The sequence below is a fragment of the Chiloscyllium plagiosum genome, unplaced genomic scaffold (genome assembly GCF_037043375.1).
Source record: "Chiloscyllium plagiosum isolate Xiang-an unplaced genomic scaffold, Cpla_swu_hap1 HiC_scaffold_2, whole genome shotgun sequence".
In the NCBI taxonomy this organism is placed as follows: domain Eukaryota; kingdom Metazoa; phylum Chordata; class Chondrichthyes; order Orectolobiformes; family Hemiscylliidae; genus Chiloscyllium; species Chiloscyllium plagiosum.
Genome location: NW_028270140.1, coordinates 69493149 through 69508948, shown reverse-complemented (window position 1 = coordinate 69508948; position 15800 = coordinate 69493149). Strand labels below are relative to the sequence as shown.

The following is a 15800-nucleotide window of genomic DNA, read 5'->3' as shown; positions in this document are numbered from 1 at the left end:
CTGGCAGCTCCTCTTCCTCTCTTCTTGCAGCTCCTGAAAAAAATGGCTCTCTAGGTAAATCCCTTTTTAAGTGGGAAACCTGCCTCCTGGAGCCCTTGCTCCTCTCTCCTCACAGCTGCTGAAAAAATTGAGAGCAACAATTTATATGAAATGTGTCATTTCATCCTGTCGACTATGTGGTGTGATTCTGCCTTTTTGCAATACATAGTTTGACCCACATTGTCAGGTGGAAATACCACAGAAATGTTTAGAGATTTGTAAACTATGGCAAAGAAAGGTGCAAATCATATGAATGGTAATGCAGCAGAAGGCACAGTGTAAATTTGTATTTGACTTGTGAACATGATCCCTTATCTGGTGTTCTGCAGATATAATTATGGTGTCATTGCTAGGAGAACAGCCAAGGGGGATCCCTACACGATCTGTCGGTTCCCTTTCTGTCTCCTGACTGTAACTCATCTGCCTTTTTCTTGTACCTGAGGTGTGACTACCTCCCTGTAACTCCTCTCAACCCCCTCCAGAACACCTGTGGTTCATGCACAAGCATGACCCAAACCTTCCCAAAGCCAGTCATTTTAACACAGCATCCTGCTCGCATGCCCACTTGTCTGTCCTCAGCATGCTGCAATGCTCCAGCAAATCACAGTGCAAACTGGAGGAACAACATCTCCTCTTTAGAGTAGCACTTTACAACCTTCAGGTCATAATATTGAGTAGATCACCTTCATATTGTGAACCCATTCCCATTCCTTCCCTTTTAGCTTTACTTGTTACATTCTCTGTCACCGTGTCCTCTCTCCCCAGTCCAGTGGAACACCATTGTTCAGCCATTCTCATCCTTTCTCCTCCAGCACCCCCCCCACCACAATTGCATAAATGTTACCCCCACCACACTTCATGTCAGCTCTGATGAAGAGTCATCTAGGTTCAACATTAGCTGCTAGCTCTCCATGGACAAAGTTAAAATTCTCAACACCAGGTTATAGTCCACCAGGTTTATTTGAAAACACTTTTTCTTTTTAACTTGGTCCACCCCAGTCCAACACTGGCTCCTCCAAGTTATCTCTCCATGGATGCTGCTTGAAACCCTGTGATTTCTCGCAGATTTTTTTGTTTTCAGTACAAATTTCAACACCTGCAGTAATTTGCGCCTACATTATATTGGTGGTTAATTTATGTTTGGAGTCTTCTCTCTTCTGGGTCTTGTCAGATGAGTGGATTATTGATTGCAAGAACATGTGGACTGCAGCAATTCAAGAAGGCATCCCACCATTACCTTTTCAAGGGCAACTAGGGGCAAGCAATTAATGCTGGCCAGCCAACAACACTCATGGCATGAGTAAATAAATTACAGCCAGTGACACAGTACCCTAATTCAGGGGTGTGCCTACATGTTTTCGTACCTGTGAAATTCCTATCTGTACGAATGAAAGTGAAGGCTACAACTTTAAGAAACAAATCTTGCTTCAGATAGACAATGAAAAAGAAGTGCAAACACAAAGACCTTCAGATCACATGCTGATGCTACTGAGAATGTGTATAGGGTTTAAGCGGGCAGGGAAAGAGTTAAGTTCTAAGTTTTGTGAAGCAAGAGATTGAGCTGAGCATGACTCAGATCAGATAAGAACTTGTAGTTAACAATGGGGTGCTGGAGGCAAGAGTAATGGGTTAACAAGGTGGAAAAGTATCAATTATGTAGAGCCATTTAACAAGATGAGGTAGCATTCGATATGTAAGGTCAGTTAACATGGCATTCATTGTGAAGTAAGTTATTCATTGCCAAAGATGGCTTAATCTTTACTATTGACATTCGTTAATTTTAACAGTCACCAAATCAATATGTATGTTGCCTTATCGGGATGCTCCTCCCTGTAAAATGACTGCAGAGGAACCTCGATTATCTGAACGAGACGGGTGGGCACTATTTCCTTCAGATAATTAATTATTCAGTTAATCGATTTAATGCTTTTCCTCTGGGGCTCAGAGTTTTCTGTAAAAGTCTGCTCCCTGTTCAGACTAGGCAGCAGCACACCACGCATGAGTGCCTGCCTCCCGCAACCCTTTCCAACACCGGCCCCGCCTGTGCCCCCCGCCCAGTGCACCCCAAACCCCGTCCAACACCGCGCCCTTCCCCCACATTGGTGTCTCGAGACGGACAGGCTCACAAAGTAAGATTTTAAACCTTGGTCCCTCTCAATATTCCTGTGTGCCGGAGACAGTTCCTTTACTTGATCACTCTCTGTTCTAAGGATTCCTCGAACTGTAATTAGTTCAGTCGAGAGACGCTGTTTCACAAGCATGCTGGCAGGCAAAGGTTCAAGTCCCTGTGCTGCATTGGGGGGGAGGGGTGTATGATTGAGGTTCGAGTCCTCTTTGTGATATTGGGGTTCAGGTCCCCTGGGTGGGTTTGGGTTGAGATTTGAGTCTTCGGTACGGTACTGGGGTTCAAGTCTACTGGGTGAGTTGATTTGAGGTACAAGTCCTCCGCACTGTGCTGAGGTTCGAGCTTTCTGTGTTTAATTGGGGTTCAAGCCCCCGTGAGGAGTAAAGTGGGGTAGGGGATTAAAGTCCCCTAGTGGTGAAATTTGAGGCTGTGAGTCATTGTTCTTGAGGAAGAGAGTGGCTTGGATTGCAGCGTCATGTGGTTCACTGCGAGGGCTTTCTCTTTTTATAAATGTAATTTCAATGAGAGGATGCCACAAAAAGAAATGAAGGTGAGAAACACTGAAATTAAGGTTGTACTATACTTGGGTTGAAAGAGGAGAATTTCACTGTAGATTGTCCCATGCTGAGTGTGTTTGATGTTTAAAATATTTTGGTTTGTTAAAATACTGGCTCAGAAAATTCTTTTAACTAACTGCTTTGCCTTGTTTGAATCAGGATTTCAATTCAATGTGTTTTGAGGGCTGTGTAGTGGGGCAGGTTTTGTTTTTACATTGAAATTTTACAACATTATGCCTTTTTCAAATTATCAAACTTGTAACCTTAAACAAATTGAGGACTTTGAGCCCCTGATTTGTTTGAAATTCTACAAAAAGAAGAGTGCATTTTTAGTTTAATGTTTTGTTAAGATTTTCTAGAGAATATTAGAATTTGAGGCTGAGCTGCTTAACTTCTGTTAATTATTGTTAAGATTTCATTGGCCCCCTTCATATTGCACATTCAAAGAGTGTTGATCTCTACCAAAGTTGCTACTGTAATTCCGACTGCTTTATTTGGGAAGTTTCATTTGGAGCACATATTTTAAAATATTCAGCATTTGTTTCCCACAAATATTTCAGATTTAAATCTGAACCGAAACTGCCTCTTCAGTTGCTAAAGCACAGGAAACATTTTATTGTTTTCTTGCTGTTCCAGGATTTTGAAATATTTTGCCTGATAGCTTTCACATTAGCCAAATATCAACTTGTTAAAACAAAATGTTTGAATAACCTGAATGGAGGCAGCCGAGGGTTTGATTTGGGACCATTGCTTGTTGTTTGTAATTGACTGACTGACTGAATTATTTAGGCAGTACAATTTAGACTTTTATGGATTTTATGAAACTTGATAATATCATAAATAGTGAAAAGTGTAACACGCTTCAACGAATCAAAGAAGGTTGAAATAGGCAGATACAATTTAGTGTAGTTAAGTGTGACTGTCTTTATACTGATCACTACCTTGGCAAGGGGGGAATGCAAAGATACTTTCAGTAGCTAACATCTTCTCTAGAGTTTCTCCATTCACAGGTGAAGTCCGCCTTTGGACCACCACCCACTCCTCCACAGCCTGATCCAACAAATTCAATCAGTTCCCCAGTCATAGAGATGTACAGCATGGAAATACACCCTTCGGTCCAACCCATCCATGCCGACCAGATATCCCAACCCAATCTAGTCCCACCTGCCAGCACCCGGCCCATATCCCTCCAAACCCTTCCTATTCATATACCCATCCAAATGCCTCTTAAATGTTGCAATTGTACCAGCCTCCACCACTTCCTCTGGCAGCTCATTCCATACACATACCACCCTCTGCGTGAAAACGTTGCCCCTTAGGTCTCTTTTATATCTTTCCCCTCTCACCCTAAACCTATGCCCTCTAGTTCTGGACTCCCTGACCCCAGGGAAAAGAATTTGTCTAGTTACACTATCCATGCCCCTCATAATTTTGTAAATCTCTATAAGGTCACTCCTCAGCCTCCAAGTCTGCAGGGAAAACAGCCCCAACCTGTTCAGCCACTCCCTATAGCTCAAATCCTCCAACCCTGGCAACATCCTTGTAAATCTTTTCTGAACCCTTTCAAGTTTCACAACATCTTTCCGATAGGAAGGAAACCAGAATTGCATGCAATATTCCAACAGTGATCTAACCAATGTCCTGTACAGCTGCAACATGACCTCCTAACTCCTGTATTCAATGCTCTGACCAATAAAGGAAAGCATACCAAACGCCTTCTTCTCTATCCTATCTACCTGCGACTCTACGTTCAATGGAGCTATGAACCAGCACTCCAAGGTCTCATTGTTCAGCAAGACTCCCTAAAACCTTACTATTAAGTGTATATGTCCAGCTAAGATTTGCTTTCCCAAAGTGCAGCACCTCGCATTTATCTGAATTAAACTGCATCTGCCACTTCTCAGCCCATTGGCCCATCTGGTCCAGATCCTGTTGTAATCCGAGGTAACTCTCTTCGCTGTCCACTACACCTCCAATTTTGGTGTCATCTGCAAACTAACTGTACCTCTTACGTTCGCATCCAAATCATTTATGTAAATGACAAAAAATAGAGAGCCCAGCATCAATCCTTGTGGCACTCCACTGGTCACAGGCCTCCAGTCTGAAAAACAACTCTCCACCACCACCCTCTGTCTTCTACCTTTGAGCCAGTTCTGTATCCAAATGGCTACTTCTCCCTGTATTCCATGAGATCTAACCTTGCTAAACAGTCTCCCATGGGGAACCTTGTCGAACGCCTTACTGAAGTGCATATAGATCACATCTACTGCTCTGCCCTCATCAATCTTCTTTGTTACTTCTTCAAAAAACTCAATCGTTTGTGAGACATGATTTCCCACGCATAAAGCCATGTTGACTATCCTGAATCAGTCCTTGTCTTTCCAAATACTTGTACATCCTGTCCCTCAGGATTCCTTCCAACAACTTGCCCACCACTGAGGTCAGGCTCACCGATCTATAGTTCCCTGGCTTGCCTTTACCACCCTTCTTAAACAGTGGCACCACGTTTGCCAACCTCCAGTCTTCTGGCACCTCACCTGTGACTATCGATGATACAGATATATCAGCAAGAGGCACAGCAATCACTTCTCTAGCTTCCCACAGAGTTTTTGGGTTCATCTGAACAGATCCTGGGGATTTATCCACCTTTAACCGTTTCAAGACATCCAGCACTTCCTCCTCTGTAATCTGGACATTTTTCAAGATGTCACCATCTATTTCCCTACAGTCTATATCTTCCATATCCTTTTACACAGTAAATACTGATGCAAAATATTCATTTAGTATCTTCCCCCATTTTCTGTGGCTCCACACAAAGGCCGCCCTTCTGATCTTTGAGGGGTGAAAATATGTTGCTGGAAAAGCGCAGCAAGTCAGGCAGCATCCAAGGAGCAGGAGAATCAATGTTTCGGGCATGAGCCCTTCTTCAGGAGCTCATTCCTGAAGAAGGGCTCATGCCCGAAACGCCGATTCTCCTGCTCCTTGGATGCTGCCTGACTTGCTGCACTTTTCCAGCAACACATTTTCAGCTCTGATCTCCAGCATCTGCAGTCCTCACTTTCTCCTGATCTTTGAGGGGCCCAATTCTCTCCCTAGTTACCCTTTGTCCTTTCATATATTTGTAAAAACCCTTTGGATTCTCCTTAATTCTATTTGCCGAAGTATCTCATGTGCCCGTTTTGCCCTCCTGATTTCCCTCTTAAGTATACTCCTACTTCCTTTATACTCTTCTAAGGATTCACTCGATCTATCCTGTCTATACCTGACATATGCTTCCTTCTTTTTCTTAACCAAACCCTCAATTTCTTTAGTCATCCAACATTCCCTATACCTACCAGCCTTCCCTTTCACCCTGACAGGAATATACTTTCTCTGGATTCTTGTTATCTCATTTCTGAAGGCTTCCCATTTTCCAGCCGTCCCTTTACCTGCAAACATCTGCCTCCAATCAGCTTTCGAAAGTTCTTGCCTAATACCATCAAAATTGGCCTTTCTCCAATTTAGAACTTCAACTTTTAGATCTGGTCTATCCTTTTCCATCACTATTTTAAAACGAATAGAATTATGGTCACTGGCCCCAAAGTGCTCCCCCACTGACACCTCAGTCACCTGCCCTGCCTTATTTCCCAAGAGTAGGTCAAGGCTTTCACCTTCTCTTGTAGGTACATCCACACTGAATCAGAAAATTGTCTTGTACACACTTAACAAATTCCTCTCCATCTAAACGTTTAACACTATGGCAGTCCCACTCGATGTTTGGAAAGTTAAAATCCCCTGCCATAACTACCCTATTATTCTTGCAGATTAGCTGAGATCTCCTTACAAGTTTGTTTCTCAATTTCCCTCTGACAATTAGGGGGTCTATAATACACTCCCAATAAGGTGATCATCCCTTTCTTATTTCTCAGTTTCACCCAAATAACTTCCCTGGATGTATTTCTGGGAATATCCTCCCTCAGCACAGCTGTAATGCTATCCCTTATTGAAAATGCCACTCCCCCTCCTCTCTTGCCTCCCTTTCTATCCTTCCTGTAGCATTTGTATCCTGGAACATTAAGCTGCCAGTCCTGCCCATCCCTGAGCCATGTTTCCATAATTGCTATGATATCCCAGTCCCATGTTCCTAACCATGCCCTGAGTTCATCTGCCTTCCCTGTTAGGCCCCTTGCATTGAAATAAATGCTGTTTGATTTATTAGTCCTACCTTGTCCCTTCCTGCCCTGACTGTTCTCGGCTGTACCTGTCTCAGATCAATCTCTTTCCTCACTATCTCCCTGGGTCCCACCCCCCCAACCTTACTAGTTTAAATCCTCCTGAGCAGCTCTAGCAAATTTCCCTGCCAGTATATTGGTACTTTTCCAATTTAGGTGCAATCCGTCCTTCTTGTACAGGTCAATTCTACCCCAAAAGAGATTCCAATGATCCAAAAATGTGAATCCTTCTCCCAGACACCAGCTCCTCAGCCATGCATTCATCTGCTCTATCCTCCTATTCCTGCCCTCACTAGCTCGTAGCACTGAGAGTAATCAAGATATTACTACCCTTGAGGACCTCGTTTTTAAATTTCTGCGTAACTCTCTGTAATCTCCCTTCAGAGTCTCAACCTTTTCCCTTCCAATGTTGTTGGTTCCAATGTGAACAATGACCTGCTGGCCCCTCTCCCCCATGAGAACATTCTGCACCCTCTGAAACATTCTTGATCCTGGCACCAAGGAAACAACACACCGTTCTGCTTTTTCTCTGCTGGCCACAGAAACGTCTGTCTGTACCTCTGACTACAGAATCCCCTAACACAATTGATCTCTTGGAAGCCGACATATCCCTCGTTGCATTAGAGCCAGTCTCAATACCAGAAACTTGGCTGATCGTGCTACGTTCCCCTGAGAATCCATCACCCCCTACATTTTCCAAAACAGCATACCTGTTTGAAATGGGTATATCCACAAAAGACTCCTGCACTCGGTGCCAACCTCTCTCACCCTTCCTGGAGTTAACCCATCTATGTGACTGTATCTGAGACTTTACCCCCTTCCTATAACTGCCATCCATCACATACTTTACTGTTGCAAATTCCTCATTGCTTCTATCTGTCTCTCCAACCGATCCACTCGATCTGATAAGATTCGCATCCAACAGCATTTATGGCAGATATAATCCGCAGTAACCCTTGAACTCTGTTTAAACTCCCACATCTGACAAGAAGTACATATCACTGCAAAGGCCATTTTTGCTCCTTCACAGTCTACAGACCCAGAAAATAACAATGTCTTATTCCTCTACAAACACTGCCCCAGGTTAAATTAATAGCTATGGCTTATATTTTAAGTTTAAGCAAGAGACTTCTCTCCAAAAACACATAATCAAGAAAGAATCTACTATACTCACTACTGCAGCCTTTCTCTTGGACAGACTTAAAACAACAATTAACTTATCTGATTCTGTGCTGTGAACTTCGCTCAACAGTTCCTCTAAGATTAGTTGTGAATTTCACTGTTTGTTAATTTTCCCAGATGCACTCCGATGTTCAGCGATACACTAATTCAAACAGCAAAGGCAGTAACTGTGCAGGTTTTCTCACTTTTGCACTCACACTCTCTCTCTCTCTCTCTCTCTCTCTCTCTCCCCCCTGCACTGTCCGCACCATGTGCTTCCTTTGTCTACTCGTCTCCCTTTTAAACTGCTGTTGTTTTGACTTTTTTTTTCAAAGTTCCAAAACAATGCAACAGCATATAAAACAGTAATTGCTGCTCCTGGAATTTGAGAAATTCACCTCCAGCACCTAAAATGCCTCAAAAAAAGGTACAGCTGTTACAGCCAGAAGTTTTTCCCGTCCTCCATCTTGGATTACCCACAATCCTTCTTTTGCATGAAAAGTGAAGAGGATGTCAGTACGCTTTTTGTCAGTGACCTTCCTATGGACGTTAAACCACGTGAGCTTTACCTTGTCTTTCGATCATTTTAGGGATATGCTGGTTCACTGATCAAGCTAACATCAAAACAGCCAGTTGGCTTTGTTACATTTAACAGCAGAGTGGGAGAAGGCGCAGCGAAGAATGCTACGTCCTAGCTTGCAGCTGCTATACTGTACACTCAGACGCGCTGGTATCCTCCATCTGAAGCATCTGCAGAAGGATGGAAGTCTCAGTTTTATGAAGCATTTAACTGCCCTTATCCAATAATTTGGATTTCTCCATGGAGTGGTGTGCAAGTACAGACTGAATTTTGTTTTCAGGTTGGACTTTACTGAGGTAATTTGGGAGAACTAGCTCATTTCCACTCGACTTGGAGGGGATGGAGTGGTCACTAAGGACTTTGGATTTATGAAGTTTACTGGTGAATTTTTTTTCTACATGGGAGGATTCTTCAAACTCTTTACTGTAACGGACTCGTAATTTTTGTTGTTATATTCATTGTATGCTGTGTATCAATAACTTGCTTAAATACTGGCTGTCAGAGTCTTCTGAAAGCTGGTAATGCCATTGGTTATCATGAAATGATAAAAGGAGGGAATGAGAATGTGTATAGGATCTAAGCAGGCAGGGAAGGAGTTAAGTTAAGTTCTAAGTTTTGTGAAACGTGGTTCAGCTGAGCATGACTCAGATCAGATAAGAACTTGCAGTTAACAATGGGGTGCTAGAGGAAAAGGTAATGGGTTAACAAGGTGGAAAATAATTTGTTACGGACAGCCATTTAACAGGATGACGTAACATTCAGTGTGTAACGTCAGTTAACAAGGTGAATAATATTGTAATAATGAGTACTACAGCCTGTGTATTACTCATTTCTCTTTCACAAAAGAAAAAAAATATATAGTTCATTGAAAAACTGCTGTTTCAGAGAAGTCCGTGAACTCATGTCTATGTGCACATGAGCGATCATTCTCTATCCCTCCACGGCCTGGAATAAAGATGAAGGAGGTGTGTCTCCTTCGTTTTGCTTTGACTGAGGGGGGGATACGGGACGACAATACTGTAACAGCAGGAAGCAAGTTAAAAAAAAATCCAGTCAATAAACTAATGAGGTGCTGAATGCTGGTTTGAGTTGGACTAAATTTTGAGGTATTGGTCTGAGTATTTGGCACTATATTGTAGAGCCTGAAGACCACCAGGGGACCCCAAACAATTTATTAGAACTGCACTTGCATAATCAGTCTGTTGCCCTAATTTCATGTGCACCTAGAACTCTCAGAGCTGACTGGAAAGAAAATTAAATGTAAGGCATGCCAAAGCATGTTGCCTCTTTTGTCATGCGTAGGCCTGAAGCTTGTAGATGTTTGTTCCCTGAAATGTGTGTGTTGAGTTGCTTTGCTGCTTAGACCTTTGGTATCTTTTAGGTGGAAAACAAACCAGAAGAAAAATGTCGATACTATTTCATATTTATATTGCTCGGGATTGACTTTCATGCTTGGATTGTGGATTGATTTTGCTAATTTAAACACACTTGTGTACCTACTTTGAAATAGTGATTAAAGCAGCAATTGATCCACAAAGGAAGTGTTGAATGATCTTACCTCAAGTTTTGCCACCATTCTTATACCCAGAAAACCATTACAGATATTGTTAACACTTGGTGTCAAGTGATGCTCCCTGATACATCTGTTTAACTGTGATTTGATAAAGGTGTTGTGTCCTTAACCGTTTCCTCAGCATATTGTCATGCACTTTTAAGACTGCCTTTCATGCTGATGTACCTTAAACATCAGCTGTGGTTACACCTCCTCTGCCTTTTTCTTCTCTTGAGTCAGTGGCCAGACTTGATTGCAGCATTCAAAGGTTTATCCTGGAAAAGAGAATCATTTACGTATAGCTACACCAGATATGTAGCCAATCAATTCTTGAAAGTTAAATTGGCTTCTGTTAGTTTCATGAAGCTGCTTCATCACAAACCAGATCATTGCAACATGCTGTTGAGAAATTTGTGTGGTGTGGACAAGCAAAGGGAAACCAATCACAGCAGTTGACTGATGAGATGACCGTTTGTGAAAGTAGTTTCTGGTTACCTAAAGGATTCTCTTTTTCCCATTTTATAATTATTTTACACTTTCATTTCTTTTACTGAAGATTTTGTTCTTTTCCCACGAGAGACCAACTGAAATAGTGTAATCACTAATATTTTATATAAAACTTTCATCTGCAGTCTGATTTTACTTTATTATTCAAGGCTTATTTGTTAGACCCTCCAGTGTTGCGACTCAGTGTTAAATATTTGGTGGTACACTTGCATCCCAGCTTTCCTGGTGTTCTACCATAGCTTGATATCATGCTTATTCATAATTAGCAAACAGTTATCATGCCAGACTCTGAGACGGAGTCACTGCACATGATTAAGAGTTCTGTGGTTGTACATAGAACTTTGTTTTCTTGTGATGGTATAGGTAGTAAGATGGTATTATCTTATCTACTGACATCAATCATAAAGAATAATTGCCAAATTTCTGCAGAGTGATATGTGATGGATTAGAGATGTGTTGAAAACTTACATAATCTTACCTTTCATTTGCTTAGGGCAAGAAAGTTGCTTTTTACAAAAGAGCACAAATCCTTATAGCGGATATCTGGGGCCTACTTGAAGGGAAGGAGGATGGTGCTTTTCATGACATAGCAAGTCTGACTATATTTGCAGACTACAGAATCCCTCAAGTACTTGTCCACCTTGGAGCCATGAAATACTCAGAAAAACTAATGGAGAAACTTAAACAAGGTTTGTAATCAATTTAGTGTGAATTCAAAGTGCATACTCTGTAAATAGGAGTCACTGATGTAAAAGAATTGTTCAGCTCCTTCAGCAAATTCCCAAGGGATCCATGTGAGCTAGTTACAGAGTTTTGTCAAACCTTCTCATTTTGGAAGGTAGCTGCGCAGTACATATTTGAACTGGCATATAAAAGGAATGAAATCTGACTCTTCAGTGATACAAATGGCAAACTTGAAGGCAACCCCAAGCAAAATCTTACTATTGTCAGAGCAGCTCTCAGAGTATTATCTCAGGCTTGTGTAGAGAAAGTGGTTGGTGCTCTTATTCATTTCACTTTGCCCTTCTCTACCCTTCCAGTCCTTAATTGGAAGACAAGCTCAGACAGACAACTAATTGGTCATCCTCTGGAAAACTGACCTGGAAGGCTCACTGCTGTAATAGGAAGGTTAAGACCATAAATGGCCTTAACAGCTGCAAGTAGCTGGAACTTCTAGCCCAGCATAGTTGCAAAAGAACAATTGAGTCAATTAAAATATAGGACAGTTTTGACAAAGCTTTATCCATAATTATTCAGTTGAACAAGAACATTCCATTTTGTAAAGTTTATTCTCATTTTTTTCAGGTTTTCATTGACACAACCCACTTCAACTGAAGTTTAAAACTGTGTTTTTATCCACATTCTAGGTGTCTTGTTCCAATCAGGGGATTGTGAAGAGGTAGAGATTCGAGGCTGCTCCATTTGGTGTGTTGAGTTAATATTGCGTCGCATTCTGGAACTTGGAGCAGAGAAAGGATGCATCAATGCACACATCAATTCTGTTTTGATCGATTACTTCTTGTGGGACTATGCTAGAGATCACCGAAAGGACATGGCAGACATTCCTATCCATCGTGTTCGCTGCATCTATTACTAATTAGATGTTGCGTATTTCTATGAAGTGAAAAGACGCAGCTTATTTTGGGAGCAAGAACAGAATGCTCAGTCACTTACATTGCAGGCTCTTATCTTGGTTCATATTTGCATTTTAATTTGCAAATTCATATATCTTTTACAAAACATTGTAGTAATAGCAAATGCAACTAGATAGTATAAAAGAAAGCAATGTATTTCTCCAAGTAGATTAGTGACCCAAGTTAATTCTGTCTACTGAATTCCTAAAAGTTCCTCTGTAATTTCAGTGCAGAATGAAGATAAAATATTTTTTCAGAAAGAAGTCTAAGGAAAATGTGCTGGGTACCTTCAGAGAGCTGGTCTAGTACTTGTACTTGTGTTCAAATGAGAACAACATTGAGTTGTCTACGTATCTGCCTTACATTGTAATGTTAAGATTAAATTGGAATATCTCTGGACATTAATATTAATGGGTTAAACTGCACTGACTGAATAGTCTGGATGTGGGTGAGGATGACATTCATGCAGGGATGCGGATGACTCCCATTCCATTTTGACAGTCATTTGCTACTACTCCTCATTCTGCCCCTTCCATTCACAAATACTTACATAGCCATCCCCCAGCCAATCAGGTTCACTTGTGTGATCATCCCCAGTGGTGAAGCCTACTCCACCTACACTGTATGGGGAAGTAGTGGAGTCAGAACTCATTTGCAGGGCCGCCCCGAAGCTAGGACATATCATACTTACATTGTCTTGGAGAATCACTGAGTCAGGAAATCGTCTGCACAACAATTCCACAGCATAATCTCCGATGCTGATCTCATCCTACCATTGTACCTGGGGTAACATGTGATTATGGGGGAGGGGGGGGGGGGGGGGGCATGGCCAGAATATCTGTGAGCATTACCAACTGACCCATATAAAGGGGATGTGTTTTCTTTGTTCAGGGTCTCTCTCCTGACTCGACTTCACATGCTTGCAAAGAGTATCAGAGGGGGTCAGCTAGCTTGTACAAGCTTGAATAAACTTTAACTGTTTGTAGAAGTTGGTGTGTGCAAATTGCATTTCGTGTATGAAACCTCTGGAAAAGAACCTAACAACATCCCTTCCAAATTTTTGAAATATGCCATTTGAAGTCTGTGTAGCAGGCCAGATCACAACTGCATGTAGTCATGGCAATTTAAAAGGTTGCTCACCCTATTGAGGTGCATGCCACGTCTTTATAAAGTGGTTCAATAGGTCTTATTACTCCACTCAACCCCATTGCCCACTATTTCCATTAAGAGTCTAACCAATTTTCTTTCGAAATTATTTATCATCTCTGCTTCCATCACCCATGTAGATATTGAGTTTCAGGTCATTACCACTATTTTAGAAAACAAGGTATTTATCACATTTTCCCTTGTGTCCACACCCTAAAGATCTTGCTCCATGGTCTTTGTACCATTAGCTTATGGGAACAACTTTTCTTTGTCTGCCTTATCCAAACCTGTCATGATCTTGTGCACCTTTTTAAATTTCCCACCTCCAAACCCCTTTCTCCAAGAGTAATCTCAACTTCCTGAACTTAACCTTTGTAGCTAAAATTCCTCTTCTCTGAAATCATTCTAGTTAATTTCCTCAGCACCTTCTCACAGATCAGTATTATGAAAGGTTGTGGCAAAATAAAATGATCACTTGCATGGTCAGCAAGGCTATAATGAGGTGGGACAAAGGTAGAGAGTCAAAGTGTATGGCGTTGGAAAAGCACAGCAGGTCAGGCAGCATTCAAGGAACAGGAAAGTCAATGTTTCAGGCATAAGCCCTTCATCAGGATAAAGATAAAGCCTTAGACTGTGATGAGATTCAGGTAAATGTGTAATTTTATTAGTTGACACAGCATGCTTAATTTTAACAAGAAAACTTCAGAGTACAAACCTGAAATTAAATCTTCAAAGCACGCTAGTATACGTCATCTTTCCAAACATCCATTTAGATGTCACCTCAATACATAACAGGTAGGTTCTGCATGCGATAAGCACCCATCCTTTACAGATTGCTACTGAAATCAGAGATTTTGAGACTAGATGTGCAGAAACTTTGATTTAAAAATCGTTAACAATATATTTTTTATTGGTAGTTTATCAGTAAAATGCCAAGTGCATTTGAACCTTTACAATGGTTTGGTTAGACCATATCTAGAGAGTATTGTGTCCAGTTCTGGTCACATCAAGAAAGACATATCTGTCTGTGCAACTGATACCAGTTGGGGAAAAGGTGATATCTTAGTTTCAATCAATTTAATCATTGCATTTAATATCTAATTACATGAGTATCTCTTGTGGGACATCAAGCTAAGCTCAACCAGCTAATTTCACATTGCCATAACTAAAATATTTTTGCACAATATTAGTAGTAAAGAGAACCAGATGTTGAACCCATTAAGAAAACTACAGGACTATGGTTAATTCTTGCCAGGAAACATCCTGTATATAATGAAGGGAAGCACAGTTTGTGACGTCAGTTAACTCCTCCTTTCAGATGCTAACTGTCTTCCAACAGGCCCAAGTGGTGTTTGTGATCCACATTAGTCTCTTCCTACCGAAATGTATCCAACTTTACCTTCTTTTTCTTCCTCACTTGTGCTGATTTAGATTCCACCTTCAAATGTATTTCAATTACTTGTGTTCTATATTCTTAAGGAGAAAGTGAGGTCTGCAGATGCTGGAGATCAGAGCTGGAAATGTGTTGCTGGAAAAACGCAGCAGGTCAGGCAGCATCCAGGGGCATGCTGGCTTATGCCCGAAACGTCGATTCTCCTGTTCCCTGGATGCTGCCTGACCTGCTGCGCTTTTCCAGCAACACATTTCCAGCTCTTCTATATTCTTAAGACTTGTAATGTAAATAAGGGAGTTTTGAACTACTGTATGTATTTCAGAGGTTCCAAAAATTAATATATTGCATACCTTTTCTAAATCCACCAACTATCTGCATACTCCTACCAGCAGATTCGTTAAAATATTAAACCTGAGTCATAGAGATGTATACCATGGAAAATGACCCTTCGCTCCAAATCGTCCATGCTGACCAGATATCCTAAGTTAATCTAGTCCCATTTCCCAGCATTTGGCCAATATCCTTCAAGTCCCTCATATTCATAGAACATAGAATACCCATTCAGCTGTCTTTTAAATGTTGCAATTGTACTAGCCTCTACCACTTCCTCTGGCAGCACATTCTATACGTGCACCACCCTCTGTGTGAAAAAGTTGTCCCTTAGGTCCTTTTTATATCTTTCACCTCTCACCCTAAAACTATGCCTTCTATTTCTGGATTCCCCACCCCAGGGGAAAAGACCTTGTCTATATACCTTATCCAACTCCTGTACTCAATGCTCTGACCAACAAAGCATACCAAATGCCACCTTCACTCTCCTTCCTACCTGCTACTCCACTTTCAGGGAACTATGAAACTGCACTCCGAGGTATCTTTGTTCAGCAACCTTCCCCAG

General features: G+C 41.5%; 1 protein-coding gene across 1 annotated transcript in view; it reads left to right on the top strand.

The window, feature by feature from the left end:
* qng1 (Q-nucleotide N-glycosylase 1) overlaps positions 1–13354 on the top strand; it is a 34565-nt gene extending 21211 nt beyond the window's left edge. The window contains exons 4-5 of the mRNA XM_043712979.2: positions 11226–11421; positions 12100–13354. Of these exons, the coding sequence (XP_043568914.1) occupies positions 11226–11421; positions 12100–12329 (426 nt within the window). The 3' untranslated portion in view covers positions 12330–13354. The remainder of the gene's footprint in view (positions 1–11225; positions 11422–12099) is intronic.
* Positions 13355–15800: the final 2446 nt, after the last annotated feature.